Genomic DNA, 20,960 nt, shown 5'->3' with positions numbered 1-20,960 from the left:
CCATGGCCGCAGCTGAGGACACATCTGAGGTATGACTGCATTGCTTGACTTGTGACTGAAGGAAATGTAGGCACCTTGCTGACTCCCTTGATACGTCTATAGAGGAGCAAAGCTTGAACTCACGTTTATGGGAGCATGAGGCTGGGGGTTCGCCCAGATTCTCCTGTAGATCTGTGAAAGGTAATTACATATGCTTATCATTCTGTCACTTTTTGGTATCACCTCAGCCTTTGTCAGGAAATGCCAACATACCGTAACCACACAAATCGTGTCACGTATGATAGCATTCAGCTTAAACCCCCACACGGTACAGTGAAGATCGGAGTCTCAGACATTGGATTCCTAGGTATCCTTCGCCAACTCACCTTTCAAGGTCTTGCAAATTGATTTATCCATTCTTGGCACTACATACTGCATCCGAATTTCTTTGCTCTTAGTCATAGACCTGTAACGGAGTATGGTCTTGGCTGTTGTTCGTTCCTGGGGGGCGGAATTGACCCTTACGCGATGATTAACACATCATTACTGATGCCTGTACGATGTGATCAGATCGCGCGTGTGGTTACTCCGTACCTCCAGATCTAGGACAATGGGGGTAAGGAGCGTTGGTAATTGGCTGAGAAGGTCCCTGCAGAGAAGCATGCGTTGTGGGACACTGATGGATGCCAAATCGGGAAGCGAAGAGACAGAAGATAGTCTGTAACCAGCTTGTATCGTCTGAAGCAGATAGATATATAGAGACTATACTTCTTCACGAATTGATGATTGCGAATGACAGACCATGTTCAGCATCCGACGATTAGACTAGACTCTTCCCATCACTAAACTTCAGAGAAACCCTATATTGCACAAGATGCCCAGCTCGACAGCAAGTCTTCACTAATAAACAACACAAGGCCATCTCTAACATCAATGTGTCCAGGTTATCCGCCACGAAACACCAGTGCTGGTAGTTGGCGGAGGTCCAGCTGGCCTTATTCTTTCCACCCAGCTCGCTCGCCATGGCATCAACACCATGATGGTTGAACGAAACTTGGACACAACAAAGTGGCCCAAGATGGATATCACCAACTGTCGCAGCATGGAGCTCTTCCGCCGACTTGGCCTCGCCGAAGGGCTGCGAGAGATTGGTGAGCATTTTAACCCTTGAAGTCTACGCTCTCAGGAACGGCCCCTGACCTCTTGACTTAGGTGTTCCTCCACAGTACTCCTTCGATGTGATCTTCAGTACCGGGCTCTCAGAAGAGGGAGAAGAAGTAGCTCGATGGGTGAGTTGTTGATACCACTTTCAGGAAGCGAGATTCCGACTAATGTGCAATTCTAGAAGCTGGACTCCGTCGATGAGTGGCGGAAGCGTATCAAGTCGCAAAACGACGGCACTCTCCCGCGAGAGCCTTACCAGCGCTGCTCTCAGGCAGTCCTCGAGGCATGGCTCAAGCCTCGAATCCAAGCCGAGAAGCTCATCGATGCGCATTTCGGTCTCAAGTTTGAGTCTCTTACAGAGACGGCTGATGGGGTGGAATCTACGCTCACGGACGTAACCACGGGCGAACAACATGTTGTTCGCAGCAAGTATGTAGTCGCCTGTGATGGAGCTGGAAGCCGTGTCCGCAGATCACTCGGAATCAACCTCCTTGGTGGACCTGTGTAAGTTTGTCCAAGCCCTCTTGACTAGTCGATTAGACTGACATCTCATGACTTGCTCCAAACATAGTCCTGGAGCCATGATGTTGGTTCACTTTAAGTCGCGAGACATCACCAGGCTGCACAAGCAAGGGCAGTTCTGGCACATTGGGTTTGCCAATGGGGCTTTCTTCATTGCGCAAGACGAGGTCAACACATGGACCATGCACACGCCGATCCCAATCGACGCAGATTGGGAGAAGTTGGACCCTGTGGAAACAGTCTACAACGCGCTCGGGGGTCCTTCAGCGCCGTATCCCATCAAGATTGACGAAATATTGGTCAAGAGCACCTGGCGACCGAACATTTGCGTTGCCGAGAGGTACATCTCTCCAGGCGGACGCGTCTTCCTCGCAGGCGACTCAGCCCACCAGAACATTCCCATGGGGGGCTACGGCATGAACACTGCCGTCGGAGACAGCTTCGATATCGGGTGGAAGCTCGCTGCCGTGTTGAACGGGTTTGGCGGCGAGCAGCTTTTGAAGTCGTATGAGCTGGAGCGTCTGCCCGTCGCGGTGCGAAACATTAATCATTCGGGTACTTTGTGGCAGAAATGGGTGAGGATCTGGAGTAGCTGTGCTCAGGTCGGGGCCGATATCCTCTCGCAGAGCAAGCTGGCAAAGGCCTACAAGGCGGAGCTGGCGAATTACTTCCTGACCAACGACAGCGAGAACAAGGACCATGGCATCGAGATGGGCTACCGATACAACGCGTCGCCGGTCGTCGTTGGCGATCCCGACGCTTCGGAGCCCGAGTGGAATTTCCGCCATTATGTCCCGTCGACGTGGCCCGGAGCGAGGCCGCCGCATGTCTGGCTTGCCGATGGCGAGACGAGCATCTTTGACTTGTTTGGCGAGGAGTACACCATTGTCGACTTTTCCGAAGATGGTAAAATGGCTGAGGAGTTCGGAAAGGCTGCGGAGCGCTTGGGCATCCCGTTGAAGAAGGTTCATTTGCCGACAGAGAGGCATGTGCGGGACATCTGGGAGCGGAATGCGGTTCTCATCAGGCCGGATGATATGGTCGCATGGAGATCGCCCCGTGATCACACCAACTTTGAGGGTGATGTGGACGACATCTTGAAGACTGCGGTCGGACTGAAGGGGGACCTCAAGGCTGGAGTTCAGAACAGAGAGCGGGTGCTGGATGGGGTTCGGCAGAAGGGATTCGTGGGCACGGTTGGAAATGTCAACCAGGACAGGGTGTCGATGAAGGCTAAGTTTCAAAAGTGAGAGAAGATGGACGAACAAAAGCGCTGGCGAATAGCATTCCCTATGTAAGGTAGCGAGTTGATTTGATGGCTAAATTTCTGTCGCACAAGTGCATGCGGAGGATTGAGGAAGTTCGAGCCGATGAGTCATTCGGTGAATTTCATTCCCCCTCACCTATCTATCTCCGTTGCGATATAACTCAGCGTCGGTTCAATCATCTTCATTAAGGCTGCTTCTATTTAGATGCTTCAAAGTTTCATTGCCGTGTCTTCATAATGTCTGGCAACCCCAAATACAGTGGTATCGTCACTCCGTCGGAGCTTACCGCTTCATTCAAGCATCTCTTCACCAACCTTCCCCACGCCGGCGACTATCCGGTTCTCATTGTCCACTCCTCCCTTGCATCCATCGGCTTTATTCCCGGCTTCGCACCCTCACTCATCGCATCTCTCTTCTCTGCGCTCGGTTCGACAGTCACTCTCGTCGCCCCAACTTTCACAGGCGAAAATTCAGATCCTGCAGCATGGAGGGCTCCTCCAGTTCCCGAATCATGGTGGCAAACAATACGAGACTCTACGCCAGCTTTTGATCCGGACACGACGGTCTGCAGAAGAGTAGGCGTTGTCCCGGAGACGCTGCGCAAATGGCGTGGTGCTGAGCGATCTGCCCATCCACAGACGTCTTTTGCGGCAGTTGGTCCTCTAGCAGACATGATCACGAAGGGACATGCGCCAGACTGTCGTTTTGGCGAATCAAGCCCGCTGGCCAAACTTGAAATAGTAGATGCTTGGGTCCTGCTGATAGGAGTTGGATGGGACAGGTGCACCGCTCTTCATCTTGCGGAGTATCGCCTCCAGAAGCCCGCTCCCCTTGTAGACAACTCGTTCGCCATAAACTTCAACGGCCAACGACAGTGGATGACTGTGAAAGACATCGTGCCAATAACCGACGATGATTTCGAGGACCTCGGGGCTGATTTTGAGAGGGACTGCCACGTCATACGCGGAAAAGTCGGGGCAGCTGAGTGCCGGCTGTTTTCTGTGCGTGAGGTGGTTGAGTACGCACGGGTATGGATGGATAAGCACAGGAATGGAACCAACTCTGAGTGACTTGCCCGTCACTCTCACGCTGGCAGATTTTGAACTGTCGACATAGTCACATTGTAGAGATGCAGGGGCTGGTGAAGAAATTGTGATGCTATTTCATTAAAGAGGTATATGCCCTGATGCTCCATGAAGCGTTGTGCCAACTGATCTGCTTCCTGGTCATACAGGAGCAAGTTGACGATTTCCTTGGACAGAGGTGGCAGGTGTCCGAATATGATACGACGCACCTTCAGATGATTCGCGTTTTCACATCCAGACATTCGTCACGTAACCAACTCTCCGCGTGTGCCTGCGACTCTAATGTCGACTCTTCGCATCTCCTTCGGTGAAAGACCCTTCTTCAGCATCCTCCAGATTTTAAACGCCATGCCAATGGTAAAAGTATTGTTGCCACCAACGCCCTTGAACTCCAAAGTGTAACATCTTGCTGCCCGAAAGAAAGGCCGTTTAACCGTTCGAACTAATCGTACCGTTTGTCTCTAGCCAGACTGGAACAGGGTATCTTCGTCACGCAGATATTCTCCGCAATCGGCTTGTCGGAAGCATACAACTCCGGTCGGGTCGAGTCTCCTGCTCTCGGCAGTGCTGCGAGCGCTGACTCCGAAGCCCAGAGGAACGTCGTCCATGGTGTAGACGACGAGGCCCTGGTGCTCGGGGCAGTCCTCCGAGTATCGGCCAACGTGGGCCTTGACAATGTTTCCGCCGTAGAGAAAGGGCATGACTCCATTGGGGCGGATCCAGAGCTTGTGTCGTGCGTGCTCGGCGAGGATGGGGAGGGCCGTGATGTGGATGCGGAACTTGCCAGACTTGGTGAACTTGCCTGTTGAGCAGATGTCACGTTAGCTTCAATTTGTGCGTAGTCTGTGAGGGGAGAGGCAGCGCATACCCAAACAGGTTCCTAGAGAGAGCAGGTTGTCGCGGGCAATGGACGTCGCCAGGTTGGCCATGGAGAGCCGGACCAGATAGACTCGGTTTTGCGACAGGCGGAAAACGTTGCGATCACCATCTTCTTGGGGAGCGATGATGTTCTTGAGCGATGCGCCAGTGTATTCGGCGAGCTTTTTGAAGACGGCTTGCGTCTCTTCTTCGGTGAGAGGGCGCATGATGACGATTGGGTGTTTCGAGGTGAGAAATAGCGACGAGTTTGGGTATAAAGAAGAAAGAAGACTTGATGGACCGGATGGATCTAAGGAAGAAAATGTTTGGCTCCAGAAGTTTTTCAGGGCGATAAGAAAATGTCCGATAAGAGCATTTGCAGGTGGGGCGTTGCTCCCATAAGTACCATTGCGCGGGAATTGTGCGCTAAGGAACCTTGACGCTAACTTCAAATGCTGTAAGTAGTGTTCGGCTTTCAACAAGCGCAGCAGTTGAGGCACTGATGCGATTCCATTTGCATTTGAACTCTTCAACTTCGATTGCTGCCCTTGACATATAAGATAGTCACTGTTTATACACCACGAGTAACGAAGAATCCCCCCTTTCAGGGCCGAGGAATGTCCTCTTGAAAAGATAGGCGTCTCTCTATCAAATCGATCGTCTCGATCACAGTGTTATCTACTCTCCATCCGTCTATAACGGTGCATGCTCTAGAAGATGACATGCTAATCCATCAAGAAGCAAACTGCTCACGACAAGATATATATATCAATTCACACTCTTTACGCGACTGGAATGTATGATCCATTTGTTCCGCTTGCTAACACATTCTAAGTTGAGGCTACTCATGAAATATGACGGCGTCTAAGGCGATTAAATCCCCAGAGCATCAGTACTGAGAGGCAAAGGCAGCCGCATACACGTCCATATCCGCCACATATCCATTAGTCCTGGTCGGCTCCCATCCAAGCAGCTGCTTCGCACGCGATGAAGAACCCCGCAGAGTCGTGCTCATGGCTTCGGCAAACAAATCGTCGCCAGGTCCAACCAACTTGCAATCTCCCTTGAATCCCCAAGCAGAGGCTATGGCTGAAAAGATCTCGGACATGCTCTCCTGGCTGGTGAGAAGATCAAAGACCGGGTAAACGGAGCCACCATTGATCAAGGACAGATTCTCAATCACCTTTTGGAAACCGGTGGCCACATCCTCGACGTGGATGAGAGCCGGTCTGGCGTCGGCTTGCAGGGGGATGTTGACAGGCTCTGATGAGCCACTGCGGGCCGCTTGGAGAAGTGGCAAGATGAACGGAGTCCAAATGGTGTTTTCGCGGCCATAGATCAGAGCAGGCCGTACAACAGCGACATCCAAAACGTCTGAGGAAGCAAGGATGGAATTTTCGAGTCCAACTCTCCACGCAACAAGGGCCCGAGGAGGAGTGGCAGCATTGGGGCCGGCAATGTGAAGATCGTTCACCGGCTGGTTGCTGGATCCGTGGACCCAGGTGCCGGAGCAGTAGATGAAGCCCAGCTTGGGGCCCGTGATGCCAGCGGCAGCATAGCTGTTCAATCGCTCTTTAGCAATCTCCTTTGCGTGACTGAGGAACTTAGCCGACTCTTGGTGCGCTCCGGCAATATCAACGATGACATCGATGTGCTGGTTGCGGACGGCATCCATATAGGCTGCGGGCTCATTGACCGGATCAGCGCAGATGATGGGCGTAACCTCTGCCAGAGCCAGTGTCTTTGCCTTAGCCTCCGAGCGAGCGATGCCGTACACTTTGTATTGGCCGCTTCGGACAAGAGTGTCGGCTAGTCGCTTGCCAACGTAACCTGTAGCGCCGAGGAGAAGGACCTTGGTCATTGTGATGGATTGCAAGTTGAGGTAGACTTTGTGATATGATTGACAGGTGATCTGGTATATCGGCTCTTGGCTTTTACTGATGAGTATGAACAAGACACCTCAGACCAGCTGGATTCAAGGCAATATATATACATCTCTTCGAAATCACGTATCTATTTAACATGGCGCGTATCGGAACGCTCTTCTCAGGCAATTTCTGGTTCGGAGACAAGCTCGCGACTTTCATGACGCCGGGTTGGAGGTTCCCTGATTGCCCAATACGGCAACCCAGATCCCGCACATCTCCGGTAGTATACACCAACTTGTAGGGCGAGTCGCTGGTGAAAGTGACGGAGAACCGGAGAATAAGTATCCTGCATTTGGAGTAGGTGCTCCATTCACCCTAAAAGTCAAGGAGGGTCATCATTTAATGCCGGGTAGTTGTAACAGCTCGAGGGCAGGAGCATGATCCAGCTAAACGCCGCTTGCAAAAGAAATGCTTTGCGATCTGGTTGCAGTTGAAGACAAATTAAATCTTGATCATCTCCAACACTTGCATAATGACGTGCATACTACACATTCCAACAGACTCCTCCATCGCTAGACTCAGGTTAACGTCTCTCATTCATATGCCGCTTTTGATGGGCCACTCTTGTGAGGCATGCGAGTATCTTCTTCGACACTCATCATGGCTAACCTACAAGATACCGCCATTCAAGGCCTGAGAAGCCACTAAAAACTCACATCAACATTGAACAAGACATCCATTGCGCATAAGAGAATCCAGAGGTTCAATAGCCACGAAGTGACACGTGACGTCGTTATCATTTCGTGTGTCTGACTCATTTGCCTTAAAACCGCTGCCAAGGTAGCTCTCGATTTTGGCTCCGGTTTGGCGCCTGATGACGCCAAAGATGCCGTGAGAGGGCGCGGGTTCCCACGCGCCTTCTGAAGACATTCATTCACGATCCAGATCTTTGATGTATATAAAGAGCCTCTAGGATTGATCGTTCTCTCTTCTTGTTTTCCTTCCTCTTCCTATCTTACATCGTCAAATCATCATCCCTCCAAACTCTTACCAAGTCTCTGGATTCTTGCAAGCCATATCTCCACTCAGCTCACACGGTATCTCCTCCCTCCTGTATTCATACAGCTGAACCGACCGAAGCACCACCACGCCCATCATGTCGCTCTCAGAACGGGCCAAACACTCCGAGCAAGCCTCCCAAAGACTCACAATATGGAAAGTTCTGCAAGACTTGTGGGATCCAGACACAAACCCCTCTGGAACTGTCAGCTTGGGCGTCGCCGAAAACAGGCTCATGCATGATACTCTCTCAAAGCACATCCACGAGAACTTGACCCTGTCCAACCACGCCTTCACTTATGGAGACGGTGCCTCCGGGTCGAAGCATCTGCGGAAAGCCATGGCTCGTTTCCTCAACAAGCATCTCAAGCCCGTGACCCCAATCGTTCCCGCTCATGTCATCGTCACCAATGGGTGCAGCTCAGCGATTGAGCATCTCTCATGGGCGTGTGCCAACCCCGGAGAAGCATTCCTGCTGGGACAGCCGTATTACGGAACTTTCATCGAGGACTTGACGGCTCGCACGGGAGCAAAAGTCATTCCCGTTCCCTTTCACGGCGTTGATCCGTTGAGCGAGAACGCCGTCGCCAAGTACGAAGAGGCCCTGAAAAAGGCAGAAGCTGAAGGAACGAAGGTGGCAGGGTTGGTGCTCTGCAATCCTCACAATCCGCTTGGCAGATGTTACTCGAGAGACACCATTGTTGGGCTCTTGAGGCTCTGCGAAAAGTACCAGATGCACTTCATCAGCGACGAGATCTATGCCCTCTCCGTTTGGGAGAACACAGTTGACACCGGCGTTCCTCTTGAACCATTCACATCCTGTCTCAGCATTGACCCAACTGGCATCATCGACCCGTCTCGAGTCCACGTTCTCTGGGGCATGTCCAAGGATTTCGGGGCCAACGGCCTCAGAGTGGGCGCGCTCATCTCACAGGCCAATCCATCGCTGCACGCTGCGCTGATTCCCCTCAACCTGTACAGCTCAGCGTCATCCATTGCCGACCATGCCACAGCGAACATTCTTGAGGACGACGCCTGGGTGGAAGCATATGTCGCCGAGAATCAGAGGAGGCTGGCAGAGCAGTACAGGGTGGTGACTTCGTGGGCAAAGGACAACGGCGTCAGCTATCGACCGGGTGTGAATGCTGCTTTCTTCCTGTGGGTGGACCTGGGGAGCGTCTTTAAAAAGCTTCATCCCAATGCCGAGACGAGTGATTTGAACATGACAATAGCCACGGCATTGCTAAAGCACAAGGTGTTTCTGGCGTCTGGGACGGCGTTTGGTTCAGAAGAGCCTGGTTGGTTTCGGATTGTGTTTTCACATCCGGAGGACTATCTGCGGGAGGGGCTGAAGAGAGTGCTTACGGCGTTGGCTGAGCTGTGACGCGTTACAGGGGATACAACCTTCGTGACGATAATATGTGTATACAACCTATCCTTGGATCACTGTCTACGTTTCGCCGACCTCGGCGTCAATGAGTCGCTTCCTGGCCTCTGATTATCGTGATTGTGCCCACGGTCGGCCAACTCCGACTGTGGTGTTGACTATGCCAAGCATGGTGTTCTTTTTGGCCCCTTGGCTAGCTAACTTCCGAATCTCTTTTGTAAGAACTGCAAATCGGAAAGAAACAGAGATAATGACACTGTGGGTTGTAACAAAGAACCATCGATTTTGGTATAGCGGATTCGCATTCCCTGGACTTCAAGGTGAGGGGAAGTGGGGATGGCAAGTGTAAAAGACCCGTAACATGCGCCCTCTGTGAGCTCCAAAGACGCGCAAGAGTTGAACAGGGATGACTGTCAAGATGTGGCTTGCGGCAGTTGAAGACTTGGAGGAGGAAGCTAAGTATGATGGTGACATATATCGCGTATTTAGGAGTGCAATCAATGGCGTTGAGCATCATTTTACGGAGCATCTTGGAAGACTTCTTATAGTCCTTTAAGACATTTGTTGGTTGTACCTATATCATAGCATGTTGCCTGCAACTGTTCTTGGAAATCGGATGTGACCTCCGACCAGCCGGGTTCTGAATTACTCTAGCTTAGACAGGAAGGCCGAGATAACGATGCATCTGGATGATCCAGACGTCATACTAGATCCGCGGGCTCTCGAAAGCTCGTCGTCTCCCTGAATCATAGACCGCGGGTGCCTTTATCTCCTGTCCCTTTGAGGAACCAGAGTAGCATTTGCTAGCCTCGTAGAGATCCCTGTCCTGGATTCCCCCGCAAAGACGACAGGGCTCGAGCGCCGTTTGTCGGTGACCCAACGACTGATACGCCGACCTAACCGTACTATCGCGGTTGTCCCGATATCCATTGAGCTAAGTATGTTCTTTCAGGGAATTGGGAATCGGCCAACAATTCGGGGATGTCGCAGACGATGTGGTGTGCCGTACGGAGAAGCATGGCAGCATATAAGACGAGCTCAATCCTCTCCTCGGAGGACTCTTCCTGGTGTCCTAGTCCTTTGGGAGTCTCTATTCGACTGCGGATCAATCCTCGACCTCATACTCCAGCATGACCCAGCTCCGACTAAGATCAGTGGTTAGACCACTTACACTACTTCTGTCCGTGTTGCCTTACAGCAGAGCATCGCCAACACCGCCATGCAGTCCACCTCCCGGTGTTGAGATCCCGAAGCAAGGAGCCGTCGCTTCACAAAGCTCAGTATGCAGTGAAATCGGCATTCAAATGCTCAAGGATGGAGGAAACGCCGTTGATGCGCTCGTGGGCACAGTCATCTGTGTGGGCGTCATTGGGATGTATCACAGCGGCATTGGTGGGGGCGGCTTCTTGCTGCTGAGGCAGAGTGATGGCACGTACGAGTTTGTCGACATGCGTGAGACGGCGCCGGGTGCTGCGACCCAAGACATGTATAACGACAATGAGGACTTGAGCCTTCACGGTGGTATGGCAAGGTAAGCCCTGCAATGAGCAGCATTCTCCCTGGGTGCTGTGTATGTTGACACTGACATCTTCCAGCGGCGTTCCCGGAGAGCTACGAGGCCTCGAGTATGTCCACGACAAGTACGGCGCTCTGCCTTGGGCCCATGTCATCACGCCGTCCATTAAGCTTGCCAGATACGGCTTCGAAGTGAATGCAGACTTGATCAGCGCCATCAAGGGACTGAGTCCTAATAACTTCCTCACGGAAGATCCAGCGTGGGCCATTGACTTTGCCCCAAAGGGACGCCTCGTCCGGCTGGGCGAGACTATGACTCGCAAAAGATATGCTGATACGCTCGAGGCTATTGCCAACCATGGCGCTGATGCCTTTTACACCGGTCCCATTGCTAATGCCACCATTCGCGCACTGAAAGCAGCTGGAGGGATCATGACGCTGGAGGATCTCAAGAACTATACAGTTGCCATCAGAGAGCCCTTGCACATCAACTACCGTGGCTACAAGGTCACCAGCACAAGCTCTCCTTCAAGTGGTGCTGTCGCACTCAGCGCTCTCAACACTATCGGGGGATATGATGGGTTCAACGAAACTTCTCAAGTGAACCGGACGACGCATCTGTTGGATGAAGCTATCCGGTTTGCGTACGGTCAGCGAACTGAACTGGGCGATCCGTCTTTTGTCGACGGAATCGACAAGTATCAGAAGGAGATGATAGAGCCTGCAACTGGAGCCGAGATTCGGTCCAAGATCTCGTACAACAAAACTGAACCGGTCGCTTACTATGACCCCAAAGGACTAGAGTCGCTTGAGACTCCGGGAACGTCGCATATTGTCGCTGCGGATGCCAGTGGGATGGCTGTTTCGATGACAACGACAGTCAACCTGATATTTGGATCAACGCTGATTGTCCCCGAAACTGGTGTCATCATGAACAATGAAATGAACGACTTCAGTATCCCCGGCCTCAGCAACAGCTTCGGCTACATCCCCAGCCCAGCAAACTACATCCGTCCTGGAAAGCGCCCCCTATCGTCCATCTCGCCCATCATTGCCGAGACGGCAGACGGGAAGCTCTATCTGGCGCTTGGGTCTGCAGGCGGAAGCAGGATCATTACGGCAAACATTCAGAACACGATTCACGTGCTGGATGGCAACATGACGACTCCCGAAGCGCTTGCTCAGCCACGCTTGCATGACCAGCTCGTTCCCGACCAGGTGACGTTTGAGTATGCTTACGACAATGAGACAGTGGCGTATATGAAGTCGCTTGGTCACAACGTTACTTGGGTCGCGCCGGGGCAGAGCACTGCGCAGGCCGTGAGACTGTTGCCGAATGGGACCTTCGAGGCTGCCGGAGAGCCGAGACAGGTTGATTCTGGTGGTTTTGCTATCTAAATGATTCGGTCTTCTACTTGTATATAATATTCAAGAAAAAAATGTTGGATATGAAACGCTGTAATTGCTAATAACAGGTGATGCCCGCTTCAGATTAAGCCCGCTTCTTGATGTCAGCTTCCCACTCAGTCAATAAGCTCATAATCTCGACCGAGTTCGCCCAGCTCGGTGATGGCCTTGGCGCTTCCTTCAAGCCCTGTGTGATGCAGTCCTCGACGCGCTTCACCTGGTGCCCGAAAGCATCCATCTGCGCGGGAACAACAATCTCTTCCGTGGCCCCTCCATAGGTCTTGAGCTCCATGACGTTGTCACCCGCCAGCGGCAGCCAGGGGTTCGTCTTGAATCGTAGCACGCCCTTGTCGCCCTGGATAGAAAAGGAGAAGTCGTTGCCAAAGCTGTCGGTTGACTGGATCGTGGCCAGGACGCCGTTGTCGAAGCGGACGTTGAGAGATGCATCACGGGCATGCAGGCTGCCCTCGTTGGAAAGATTGCCCAAGCCAGCGACTTGTCGCTTTTCAAACGCCTCGGATCCGTATGCCGTTTCCATAATGAAGTGGACAAGGGAGACGGGATAACAGCCCAGGTTGTATATGGTACCCATGCCCAAAGGGTTGGCCTTCTTCCAGATGTTGGCGGCGTAGTAGCCGGACATGCCCTTGACGTTGCCAAGAGCGCCAGATTTGACAATGGAGGCGACCTTCTCCATCAGTGGATGACAGAGATACATGAGGCCTTCGAGGAAAAAGACGTTCGCCTCTTTAACGGCTGCAATCATGGCATGCGAGTCCTCCATAGTCGTCGCAAGCGACTTCTCCGAGAGAATAGCCTTGCCCTTCTTCGCAGCGGCAATCACCGCCGAGGAGTGCATGTGGCTGGGCAAGCCGACATACACGACGTCGACCTCGGCATCGTCGAGGAGCGCCTCTAGATCCTGATACTTGGTGGCGATGTCATACTTTGCGGCGAACTCGTCGAGACGGGCCTGGTTGCGGCCAAAGACGGCTGTGATGCGTGAGTTGGGGCTCGCGAGGATGGATTTTACGACGGTGTGGGAGATGAAGCTCGTTCCGAGGATGCCCCAGCGCAGCATTTTGGAGTTACTCCTCGTTTTCTCCTTCTCTGGCATTTTCTTTCTTGTCTGAAGATGAATTGGGGAGAAAAGGGTCGAGTTCTTGTGCAAGGGAGGTTTCCAATCTTAACGGGGAAAGGTCAAGTAAGCCGCGGCTCGAAGCCAATTTTCAAGCTTAAACGCGGAGGAGATTTTTGCTTCTATGCGGAGCACGGCGGGCGCCGGATTCGCCGACGAGAGCCGATAGAGAAATTACTGCGGAGTCTTGGGACAAGAGCCGTTGCGTTTATGAGATGCGAATTGGTAGAGGAATGTCATTGGTGCCTAGAAGAAATGACTTGTGTGGGGTTGCGAGAGGGGGAACGTGAAGTTTCACAACGATCTGTGGGATATTGAGGTGCAGAGATATCCTGGGGAAACAAGCTGCGGATACGTCAAGAGTGGAAACAATTTTCTTGAACATCTTGATATGCCAGTAGTATCTCCTCTTCTCTAATTGTGAGGGACCCCGTTCGGGCTGCGTATGGATCTATATCAACGGGTTATCCCGATATAGAAGACCCAATCCGTATGCTTGTGACACGTCGTGAATCAATCTACTGCGTCTTCTTGCCCTCTTTGTCCGACTTCCTCGCCAGCGAAATCAGCTTCATTCCAGCCGCCGCGCTCGCTCCCTCTTCCAGCTGCTTCGTCCAGAAGCTCTCATTGCCCGCAATCAACAGCGACTTTCTGCGCTCTCGCTCCCGCACGCCAATGTGTTCTCCATCGCGCTTGGCCTCCTCAATCTCCTCTAGAATCGACAGTCTCCTTGCGTACTGCTCGCTCCTCTCTCTGCGTAGCTGTTCGGAGCCGAGGCGCTGGAAAATGACTCGTGTGATCCACGTCAGAGCGAGGAGGATGTGCTCGCTGACGAAGATGGTCAGTGGGAGAGTTGACCAGCCGCCGCTCAGTACGCCATCAGTGCTAAACAGGTGAACGATGGCTGCGGAGGAGATGCTGCCCAGCCACACGAGAATCTCCAGAGAGACAATCCATGGCCCAATGCCTTCTGCGCGAGACGGCGGCGGTCTTTGGTGCTCAATGCAAATCTTGGCAAAGTCGGACCGAAGCTCAACCCAGTTGTTGATGAGGAAGCCCAGAGGGATAAGCGGCCAAGCAGACGAAAACAGGGCCAAGTAGCCAAACTGAAGCACCAGCTCGGCAATGTCATCCTGCACATTGTATGGCTCCAGCGTGGCCTCGTTGCGGCGCTGCTCCAGGAACTGCGCCTCGTCCTCGTCATCAGTGACCATGGATATCAGGATCGTATCCTTCGTATAGTTTCGACGGTAGTCTCGGTACCAACTGCTCATTTTATACTTGATCAGGGGCAAGATATTCTCCTCGAAGAAGCTGGAGAGCTGCCCGGTAACAGTCAACGCGATGACTTCATGCCGCAAACGGTCAGCATCCAGCCTGAAGGGCATCTCAGTCAAACGATTGCCGATATCGGGAGCGAAATGAACAATGTGGTCTTCGAGCCAGGGAAATATCCGGTCGCCAAATGGAACGTAGACGAAAGCCGTAAGTAGAATGGGGAGGTAGTTTGTGATGATGCTGAGTATAAATATCTTTTGCGTGAGTGACATTTCGTGGCTGTCTGCTGTTCGGTGGTTCTCAAAGTCTGTTAACCACTTGGCAACTGTTTCGAGGTATGAGCTGATGTAGGGTATCAGGACGGCAAGCAGCACGGTAGGCAGATAGTCCTGCGCCTCGTTAGCCTGGCCTTCTTTGCTTTACGACCCTCTTCTTCTGTTCATGAACTCACCAAGTAGAGATTGGTCGGTCCGTCATATGAGTCGGATATCAGAATCTCGACAGCAAATACCGCACTAATCATGAGGCCAAGCGCCACAGTCGCAACGGCCATGAACGGGACCTGGAGAAGCTGACGCGAAATCTGCTTCCACTTAGGGGTGTAGTGAATTGTCCGGCCGTATTGGTCCACGATGACTCGCTCGTATTTGTACTCTGGCCGATTCGTTTTCGTTTTGTTGACTCCTCTCACCCGCCATCGTACGCTCAAGTCGACTTCCCGGACCTTCCAGTATTCGAGAAAGACGGTACACCAGATCACAGTCAATATGGTATAGACGATGGAGTATTTTGGTAGCCACAACCAAGAAACGAGGCCGGTAACGGCTGGGAAGAGGAGAAAGGCTGAGTAGGACTGTCCAAATGCAAAGTAGAAGGCGACCTGATATCAATCCAATGCGTTAGCGAACAGTGGATGAAAACCTTGTTCAGTTTCGTCATACCTTTGACCCGAAGAGATCTCGTATCTGATCGAGATCCTCGGTTCCGAGCAGTAGCTTCTTGCTGAAACTTCGTAGCAATGCCTGATTCACTTTGTCATTGTGCATGGGGAAGATGGCTTTGACATTCTTCCATTCGCCGAGACCAGGGGTGATGCCCGCTCCTCCCATGGACTGTGGCCAGTTGACCAGGTGGTCCATGGATAAGAGGTCTTCAGCTTCATACCATGCAGCCACAATGGTGTCTTTGTTTCCCGGTGGCCGCGTTTGCGTGATGCCATAGAGCCAGTCTCTCACTCTGTTTTGTACTATCAGTTTACTGCTATCGATGGAACAACCAGAAATGCAATGAATGAGACACTTGTCAAGCAAATCATACCTCAACTTGTAGACCCTGTTTCCGAGAAGTGCACTTGGTGCCTTGACAAACAGAAGGATGGTCTGTTCGTACCCCGGTCTCACTTCGACGTGGAGGCCAGTAGCTTCGAGGGCTTGCAGCAACGCAGTGAATTCTTTTGCAGCTTGGTAATAGTCTAGTTGTCCCAGTTAGTAAACCCTAAAGGTTCGAATGATGGAAAAGCCTTGGAGGAGATTGACCTATTTCGCTAAAGTCATATACTACAACATATTTGTCGTTGTACGTCTGAAGAGCCCGTGACGGTGATGGCGGGGGTGACGGCGACCGGCGAAGCTCTGGGTCCCTGACCGGCGGTACCTCCAAATGCAGAGGCATCTCAGCAGCGTCGTGCAAGCATCTGCTGATAGCTCCCTACCGCGCTGGGGAACGAGGGGACTCCGGAGCTCTGTCGGCAACAGGGAATGGCACGCCTGGAGTTTGCGAAGGTCAAGGCGGCGACGAATATGCCCGAGACGATGTCCGACAATCTTTCCGTGGACGCGAAAGCAGGGAGGGGCCGAAGCTCCGGGATGCTAGGATACAGCCGGAGGTCTACTGACGAGAGCAGTCGGTAGTTCCGGCACGATGGAATGCTTTCCAGGGGAACTAGCCGACGGACAAAGAAAGCAAGGGCATAAGAGATGGGAGGTACGAACAAAGACGGTCACGAAGGGAGAAGTTCCTATTCCAAGTTCAAGCGCTGGCAAGAGAGCTTTGCCATGTGTCCCTGTGGGTAGGGCTGCAAGGCATAAGTCATTGTCGATGAATTCATTGGCTGCACAGAGCTTTCTCGGCTGGAGGTGCCGGCGCTGAAAAGATGGATCGACGCTTATTAGGGGGGAACGACATGGGTTCAGATCAGTGAAGAGAACAGCCTGTCAACAGCCACCGACATATCGCCAGTTTTCGCCACGATGGGATGCATTCAGGAGCTTTGGTGTCTTGTAACTCAGACATGCTGAGGCTAATAGACATAACCGTGTTGACTTGCTAGTTGAAAAGTTTCGAGATGTTCACCGACAATGTGAGAGGAGATAGCCAAATTGGTGGCGCCCAACAGCCGTGCTTACAGCAACCAGCCGCTTGATGCTCCCCGCTAGATCCAAGCTACATTGTTTGGATGATTCACGACGAGTAAAACTTTAAGTTGCTGCATATTTCATGATTCATCACCCATTCGTCATGAGTACATGATTCCGCCGGCGGAAGCCACTCAAAGGAGCGCAGTCTCGATGAAGGAAATGGTGGGAGCAGAGCCAACACGCACGATCGTCAAGGCAACGCGATACGCGCTAAAGCACATCCAAGGTAGAACTTTCAAAGGGAGATGGGAGGATCATGTCATCCTGGAGCAGAGCAGATTCAATAGCAGTATTCGTTTTTTGATAGATGCAGATGCTATGCCTGTATTTAATCTGCTTTAGATATCGACTCATGGCGAAGGACCTGCCGAGACTGCACATCGTCTCTCCCTCACTGATGAATCAAGACCTTGCCATTCACATCGACAATCTTGATCGCCTCCCTCTGGTTATGAAGCGTCGCCTTATTCACCAAGCCGTTATCATCCCACGAAAAATCGACGGATCCTCCGCCTCTGATACGCATGCCCCGAACAGAGCCGCCCTTCCACTCTGGCGGGATGGCCGGGCCCAAAATGACTGTGTGGATGGCCTTGGACGCAGACGGAACCGGCAGGTCGGTGATGAGCATCGCCAGTACCGCGGCGCTGTATCCAAAGTTGGCGTCGATCTGGAAGGGCGCTGCGAGCTCGTATGGCCAGCTGCCTGTGGTGTAAACAGAGAAGCCGTTGTTTGCGTAGTTCATATCGATGGCATATTTGAGGTACGTGTACGCGATGTCAGTGTTGTTTAGCTGCGCCCAGCATGCGACTCGCCAGACCTTTTCCCAGCCGGTATTCGAGTCTGTAGTGCCATTGCCTCGGGCCGTCAAACTGACATTGACGGCATCGGTGACGGTCTTGTTCCACATGTGCGTGCCGATGCTGTAGCCCGGATACCAGCCCACAAGGTGAGAAAGGTGGCGATGCTCGTCGTTGGGCTGATCCCAACCAATCTTCCATTCTGTTTCAAATCAGCAAAGGGACTCATACATGGTGGCCCTGATTGTATACTTACCTTGTATTTGGCCGAACCAGCCAATGATGATTCCGGGAGACAACTTGGACTGTGTCTCCTTGACGGTCTCGAGGAACGTAGTGTTCTTATCACCCGAGGCTTCCCAGCCTTCGATTACGTGGTCAAAGACTTCCCAGACGAGCTGCTGGTAGTGTGTGCAGCCGAACGTCTGTCCCGAGGTTAGCATCATGCATCATAAGGTATTTGGACGAGGGTCTTACCGTCCAACCATGCTCGGGTGAGTTGCAAGGAGCGGCAACGAGTGTGCCATCGTTGGAGTACAGATCGGGCACCATCTCGTGGATCCAATACTCGGCGATGGACTTCATGAGAGGATATCCGACAGTCTTCCACCAGTGTGTGTCACGGCTGTAGTCGTATCGGTTCCATACATTTTGCACTAACGAAGCAAAAGTCAGCAAATACACAGGATAAAATAACCACTCCCATTTACTCACTTAGCCAAGCAGCAGACGCTGGGTAATCGGACCAGACCGCAGAGTTCATTTGGCTTCAAAGCGTCAGCATATCTCCTCAGCAGTGTGTATACTCTTATCGAGTAGCTTACCCCGTGAACCCAAATGTGTTGAGGTTGCTGAAGCCAACAAATCCGGGAGCGTCATACAGCAATGCAGCCGTTTCCGATCCTCGAGGCACCCATGTGTCGATGATGAAATCCCACAGCGGTCCCTGGATCCCTCCAAGACCTGTTTGCTCAGTGTGCCAGTGGTTCCTAAGATTGCATCACAGTCAGCCATAATCAGAATTAGGGCACATAATTGTTAAACGTACATCTGGACGTTTACATCGACGTGATAGTCTGCGCTCCATGCAGGAGTGAGCGATTCCGTCCAAATACCCTGCAGATTGGGAGGCAGCGATCCATCTCTACACGACGCGATGAAGAGGTATCTTCCATAGTCGAAAAGGAGATTCTCAACGAATGGGTCGCCAATGTCATAATCGTAGTTCTCCATCAGCGTCGCGGTCGGCACGGAAGCCGATTTGTCAGTGTCTGGGATATCCAAGCTGAATTGACTGAACAAGGCATTGTGGTCCTTCACATGGGCATTGTACATGCTGCTGAAGCTCTTCTTGGAAACCTTCTCGATCGTTGATAGAACAGCTGGTGCTGGATCGACACCCTTGAAGGAGTAGTTGCTCTCTTTAGTTCCCTTCTTCTGATCGTAGTTCGTTCCTGCTGCGTACACGACAGTGAGAGAGGTAGTTCTGCCGTCCGAAGGAACAGAGAGGCCATGTGACGAAGTGCAAGTGGTTCTCTTAGGGCGATTAATGACTTGCGCGCGGGCGTCAAAGATCATACCGATGTCCTCCTGCGTTTGGCCTCTCAGGTGCACTCCATTGGCATCGCATGTCGCATTTGATGAAGGATTGCTTCTTTGCGAATCTTGCAAGCCAATTGTCACAGCAGGCAGCGGCTTGTTTGACTGGATGTTGTATGTACAGACTTGGTCGGGGACAGTGCAAAAGGTCGTTCTACTTTTAAGTCAGCTTCTGTGAAGAACCCCCATCACAGCATGAAGCGCTCTCTTCTAGTAAGGTACACACATAGTAAACTTGGCTCCGTTTGACTTGAACTCGGTTGTATGTATGCCGGTCTCGAGGTCCAACGCACGGTTATAAGAGGTGTACTTGTTCACTCCAGCTATGTTGACGGTGAGATTGCCGAGAGTCTCGTAGTTGCCATAGTAGTAGTATGTAGGATCTCCATACAAGGCACTGATGTCTAGTCGAGGCAAACTTGCGTTAGAACAGGAGAGAGAATTACTCAACGCGAGTACAACGAACCGTTGTTGATCTGAGTGTCCCAAATCGTCTGCCTAATGCCTGGAAGAGCCGTATATACTGGAGCCGGTGGGTTGCCACCAATGTAATCCTACGCCAGCCAGAGTCTGTCAATCTCTTGGGAATAAAAGTGCAACCAGTATAAAGGACAGGGTCGAAGGCTTACAGGGCTCTGGAAAGGGCCTCCGGACCAAAGACTATGCTCATTCAGGACCACAATATCCTCCCCAACCAACCCAAGTGGCATTGCTATGTATCCTAATTAGCTAGCTGCTTTGCCATCAAGTTGGGCATTAGTGACCAGAAACTCACCTCCCAGCTTTCCATTTCCCAGCGGATATGCCGTCATGATAATGTTGGTTGCATCGGCTGGTTCAGTTGCCCATAACTTTCTCGCCCTTACGCCCAGGGCGCAGGTAGCGACGACAACGAGCCTTGCTGGCACCATTGTGACCAACATTATCCTCAGCGCAAAGGCTCTGAACTTAGGACGGCTGTTGAACCGTGATCGATCCGTGGGCCATCTCACCCCTTAAATAGTTGTCAATCAATTACTCCAACCTCAACCCATCTTGATGCATCACGATGCCCGGATAATGCGGGGTTGTTGCAAAATGTCTATACCAGCGATCCCTATAGCAGGATAGTATACCGAGAGAAGCAGGCAAAACTGGAGAAGATGTATATCTTCAATTCGCCATATTGTGGGCGAAATTAACCGGCCCGTAGGGTGATATTGTACTGGATCCGACGGGTACGAGAAGCCCAAAGGCTACACCACGAACGGCATCTGCATCACATCTCATTGAAGCGAGCCTTGCAAAGCATATGCTAATTCAAGGCTAAATTTAACACGACACAGGCTAGATCCAGTGATTCTGGGGTGCATAAGACAGGGGTAAATCGTGGGGAAGAAACACATGCCGACTGTAACAGTGCTAACTTCGAAGTACTGGTGGAATCACTCAAGCTGATGCTGTACTCATGGAAGACTGAGAGAATGGCAACGCAGACAGCTCAGTACCTATCAAACTGAGATTTCTGAGATCGGAACGGCAAGAGGAAGTGCATCAAGGCAACACAGGTTGCTCCCGGCTTCCTTTCTGGGAGAATTGTAGCATTATCTGGGCCAAGAGCTGAATTTGTATTTTGG

The 20,960-nt window shown here is 52.0% G+C and overlaps 9 protein-coding genes across 9 annotated transcripts; 4 read left to right on the top strand and 5 right to left on the bottom strand.

Moving 5' to 3' along the window:
• Positions 1–1,015: 1,015 nt before the first annotated feature.
• Positions 1,016–2,915, top strand: BBK36DRAFT_22591 (hypothetical protein; the record flags this gene model as incomplete). Its single annotated transcript, XM_024897945.1, has 4 exons — positions 1,016–1,130; positions 1,192–1,268; positions 1,325–1,647; positions 1,715–2,915. The coding sequence occupies 4 exons, from the start codon at positions 1,016–1,018 to the stop codon at positions 2,913–2,915; spliced, it is 1,716 nt and encodes a 571-aa protein (XP_024746630.1).
• A 254-nt stretch (positions 2,916–3,169) lies between these two features.
• Positions 3,170–4,003, top strand: BBK36DRAFT_59226 (aminoglycoside 3-N-acetyltransferase; the record flags this gene model as incomplete). The annotated part of the gene is made up of 1 exon (XM_024898320.1): positions 3,170–4,003. One exon carries the CDS (start codon positions 3,170–3,172, stop codon positions 4,001–4,003), a length of 834 nt encoding a protein of 277 aa, XP_024746629.1.
• Positions 4,004–4,212: 209 nt separating this feature from the next.
• BBK36DRAFT_1136293 (60S ribosome subunit biogenesis protein NIP7) lies at positions 4,213–5,115 on the bottom strand. The gene is made up of 3 exons (XM_024892937.1): positions 4,887–5,115; positions 4,271–4,820; positions 4,213–4,237 (listed from the first exon to the last, which is right to left on the bottom strand). The coding sequence occupies exons 1-2, from the start codon at positions 5,101–5,103 to the stop codon at positions 4,480–4,482; spliced, it is 558 nt and encodes a 185-aa protein (XP_024746628.1). The 5' UTR covers positions 5,104–5,115; the 3' UTR covers positions 4,213–4,237; positions 4,271–4,479.
• A 650-nt stretch (positions 5,116–5,765) lies between these two features.
• BBK36DRAFT_1126175 (NAD(P)-binding protein) lies at positions 5,766–6,737 on the bottom strand (the record flags this gene model as incomplete). The annotated part of the gene is made up of 1 exon (XM_024891355.1): positions 5,766–6,737. One exon carries the CDS (start codon positions 6,735–6,737, stop codon positions 5,766–5,768), a length of 972 nt encoding a protein of 323 aa, XP_024746627.1.
• A 1,163-nt stretch (positions 6,738–7,900) lies between these two features.
• Positions 7,901–9,187, top strand: BBK36DRAFT_1126413 (PLP-dependent transferase; the record flags this gene model as incomplete). The annotated part of the gene is made up of 1 exon (XM_024891377.1): positions 7,901–9,187. One exon carries the CDS (start codon positions 7,901–7,903, stop codon positions 9,185–9,187), a length of 1,287 nt encoding a protein of 428 aa, XP_024746626.1.
• A 1,133-nt stretch (positions 9,188–10,320) lies between these two features.
• Positions 10,321–12,103, top strand: BBK36DRAFT_1126408 (gamma-glutamyltranspeptidase; the record flags this gene model as incomplete). The annotated part of the gene is made up of 2 exons (XM_024891376.1): positions 10,321–10,721; positions 10,786–12,103. The coding sequence occupies 2 exons, from the start codon at positions 10,321–10,323 to the stop codon at positions 12,101–12,103; spliced, it is 1,719 nt and encodes a 572-aa protein (XP_024746625.1).
• Positions 12,104–12,197: 94 nt separating this feature from the next.
• Positions 12,198–13,197, bottom strand: BBK36DRAFT_1181548 (NAD(P)-binding protein; the record flags this gene model as incomplete). Its single annotated transcript, XM_024896255.1, has 1 exon — positions 12,198–13,197. The coding sequence occupies exon 1, from the start codon at positions 13,191–13,193 to the stop codon at positions 12,198–12,200; it is 996 nt and encodes a 331-aa protein (XP_024746624.1). The 5' UTR covers positions 13,194–13,197.
• A 571-nt stretch (positions 13,198–13,768) lies between these two features.
• On the bottom strand, positions 13,769–16,199 carry BBK36DRAFT_1126279 (hypothetical protein; the record flags this gene model as incomplete). The annotated part of the gene is made up of 5 exons (XM_024891367.1): positions 13,769–14,917; positions 14,980–15,408; positions 15,470–15,764; positions 15,846–15,999; positions 16,064–16,199. 5 exons carry the CDS (start codon positions 16,197–16,199, stop codon positions 13,769–13,771), a joined length of 2,163 nt encoding a protein of 720 aa, XP_024746623.1.
• Positions 16,200–17,336: 1,137 nt separating this feature from the next.
• Positions 17,337–20,156, bottom strand: BBK36DRAFT_1126261 (glycoside hydrolase family 95 protein; the record flags this gene model as incomplete). Its single annotated transcript, XM_024891363.1, has 10 exons — positions 17,337–17,947; positions 18,002–18,170; positions 18,223–18,401; positions 18,460–18,512; positions 18,570–18,734; positions 18,794–19,498; positions 19,571–19,748; positions 19,811–19,898; positions 19,974–20,056; positions 20,120–20,156. The coding sequence occupies 10 exons, from the start codon at positions 20,154–20,156 to the stop codon at positions 17,337–17,339; spliced, it is 2,268 nt and encodes a 755-aa protein (XP_024746622.1).
• Positions 20,157–20,960: the final 804 nt, after the last annotated feature.

Source organism: Trichoderma citrinoviride, assembly GCF_003025115.1.
Source record: "Trichoderma citrinoviride strain TUCIM 6016 unplaced genomic scaffold BBK36scaffold_13, whole genome shotgun sequence".
Taxonomy (NCBI): Eukaryota; Fungi; Ascomycota; class Sordariomycetes; order Hypocreales; family Hypocreaceae; genus Trichoderma; species Trichoderma citrinoviride.
The sequence above is the reverse complement of the archived record's forward strand: the minus strand, read 5'-3'. Positions and strand labels throughout refer to the sequence as shown.

Coding starts and splice junctions, on each gene's coding strand:
- BBK36DRAFT_1136293 (XM_024892937.1), bottom strand. CDS start 5,103: ATGCGCCCTCTCACCGAAGAAGAGACGCAAGCCGTCTTCAAAAAGCTC. Junction 4,821..4,886: donor CTCTCTAGGAACCTGTTTGG/GTATGCGCTGCC, acceptor TCTGCTCAACAG/GCAAGTTCACCAAGTCTGGC.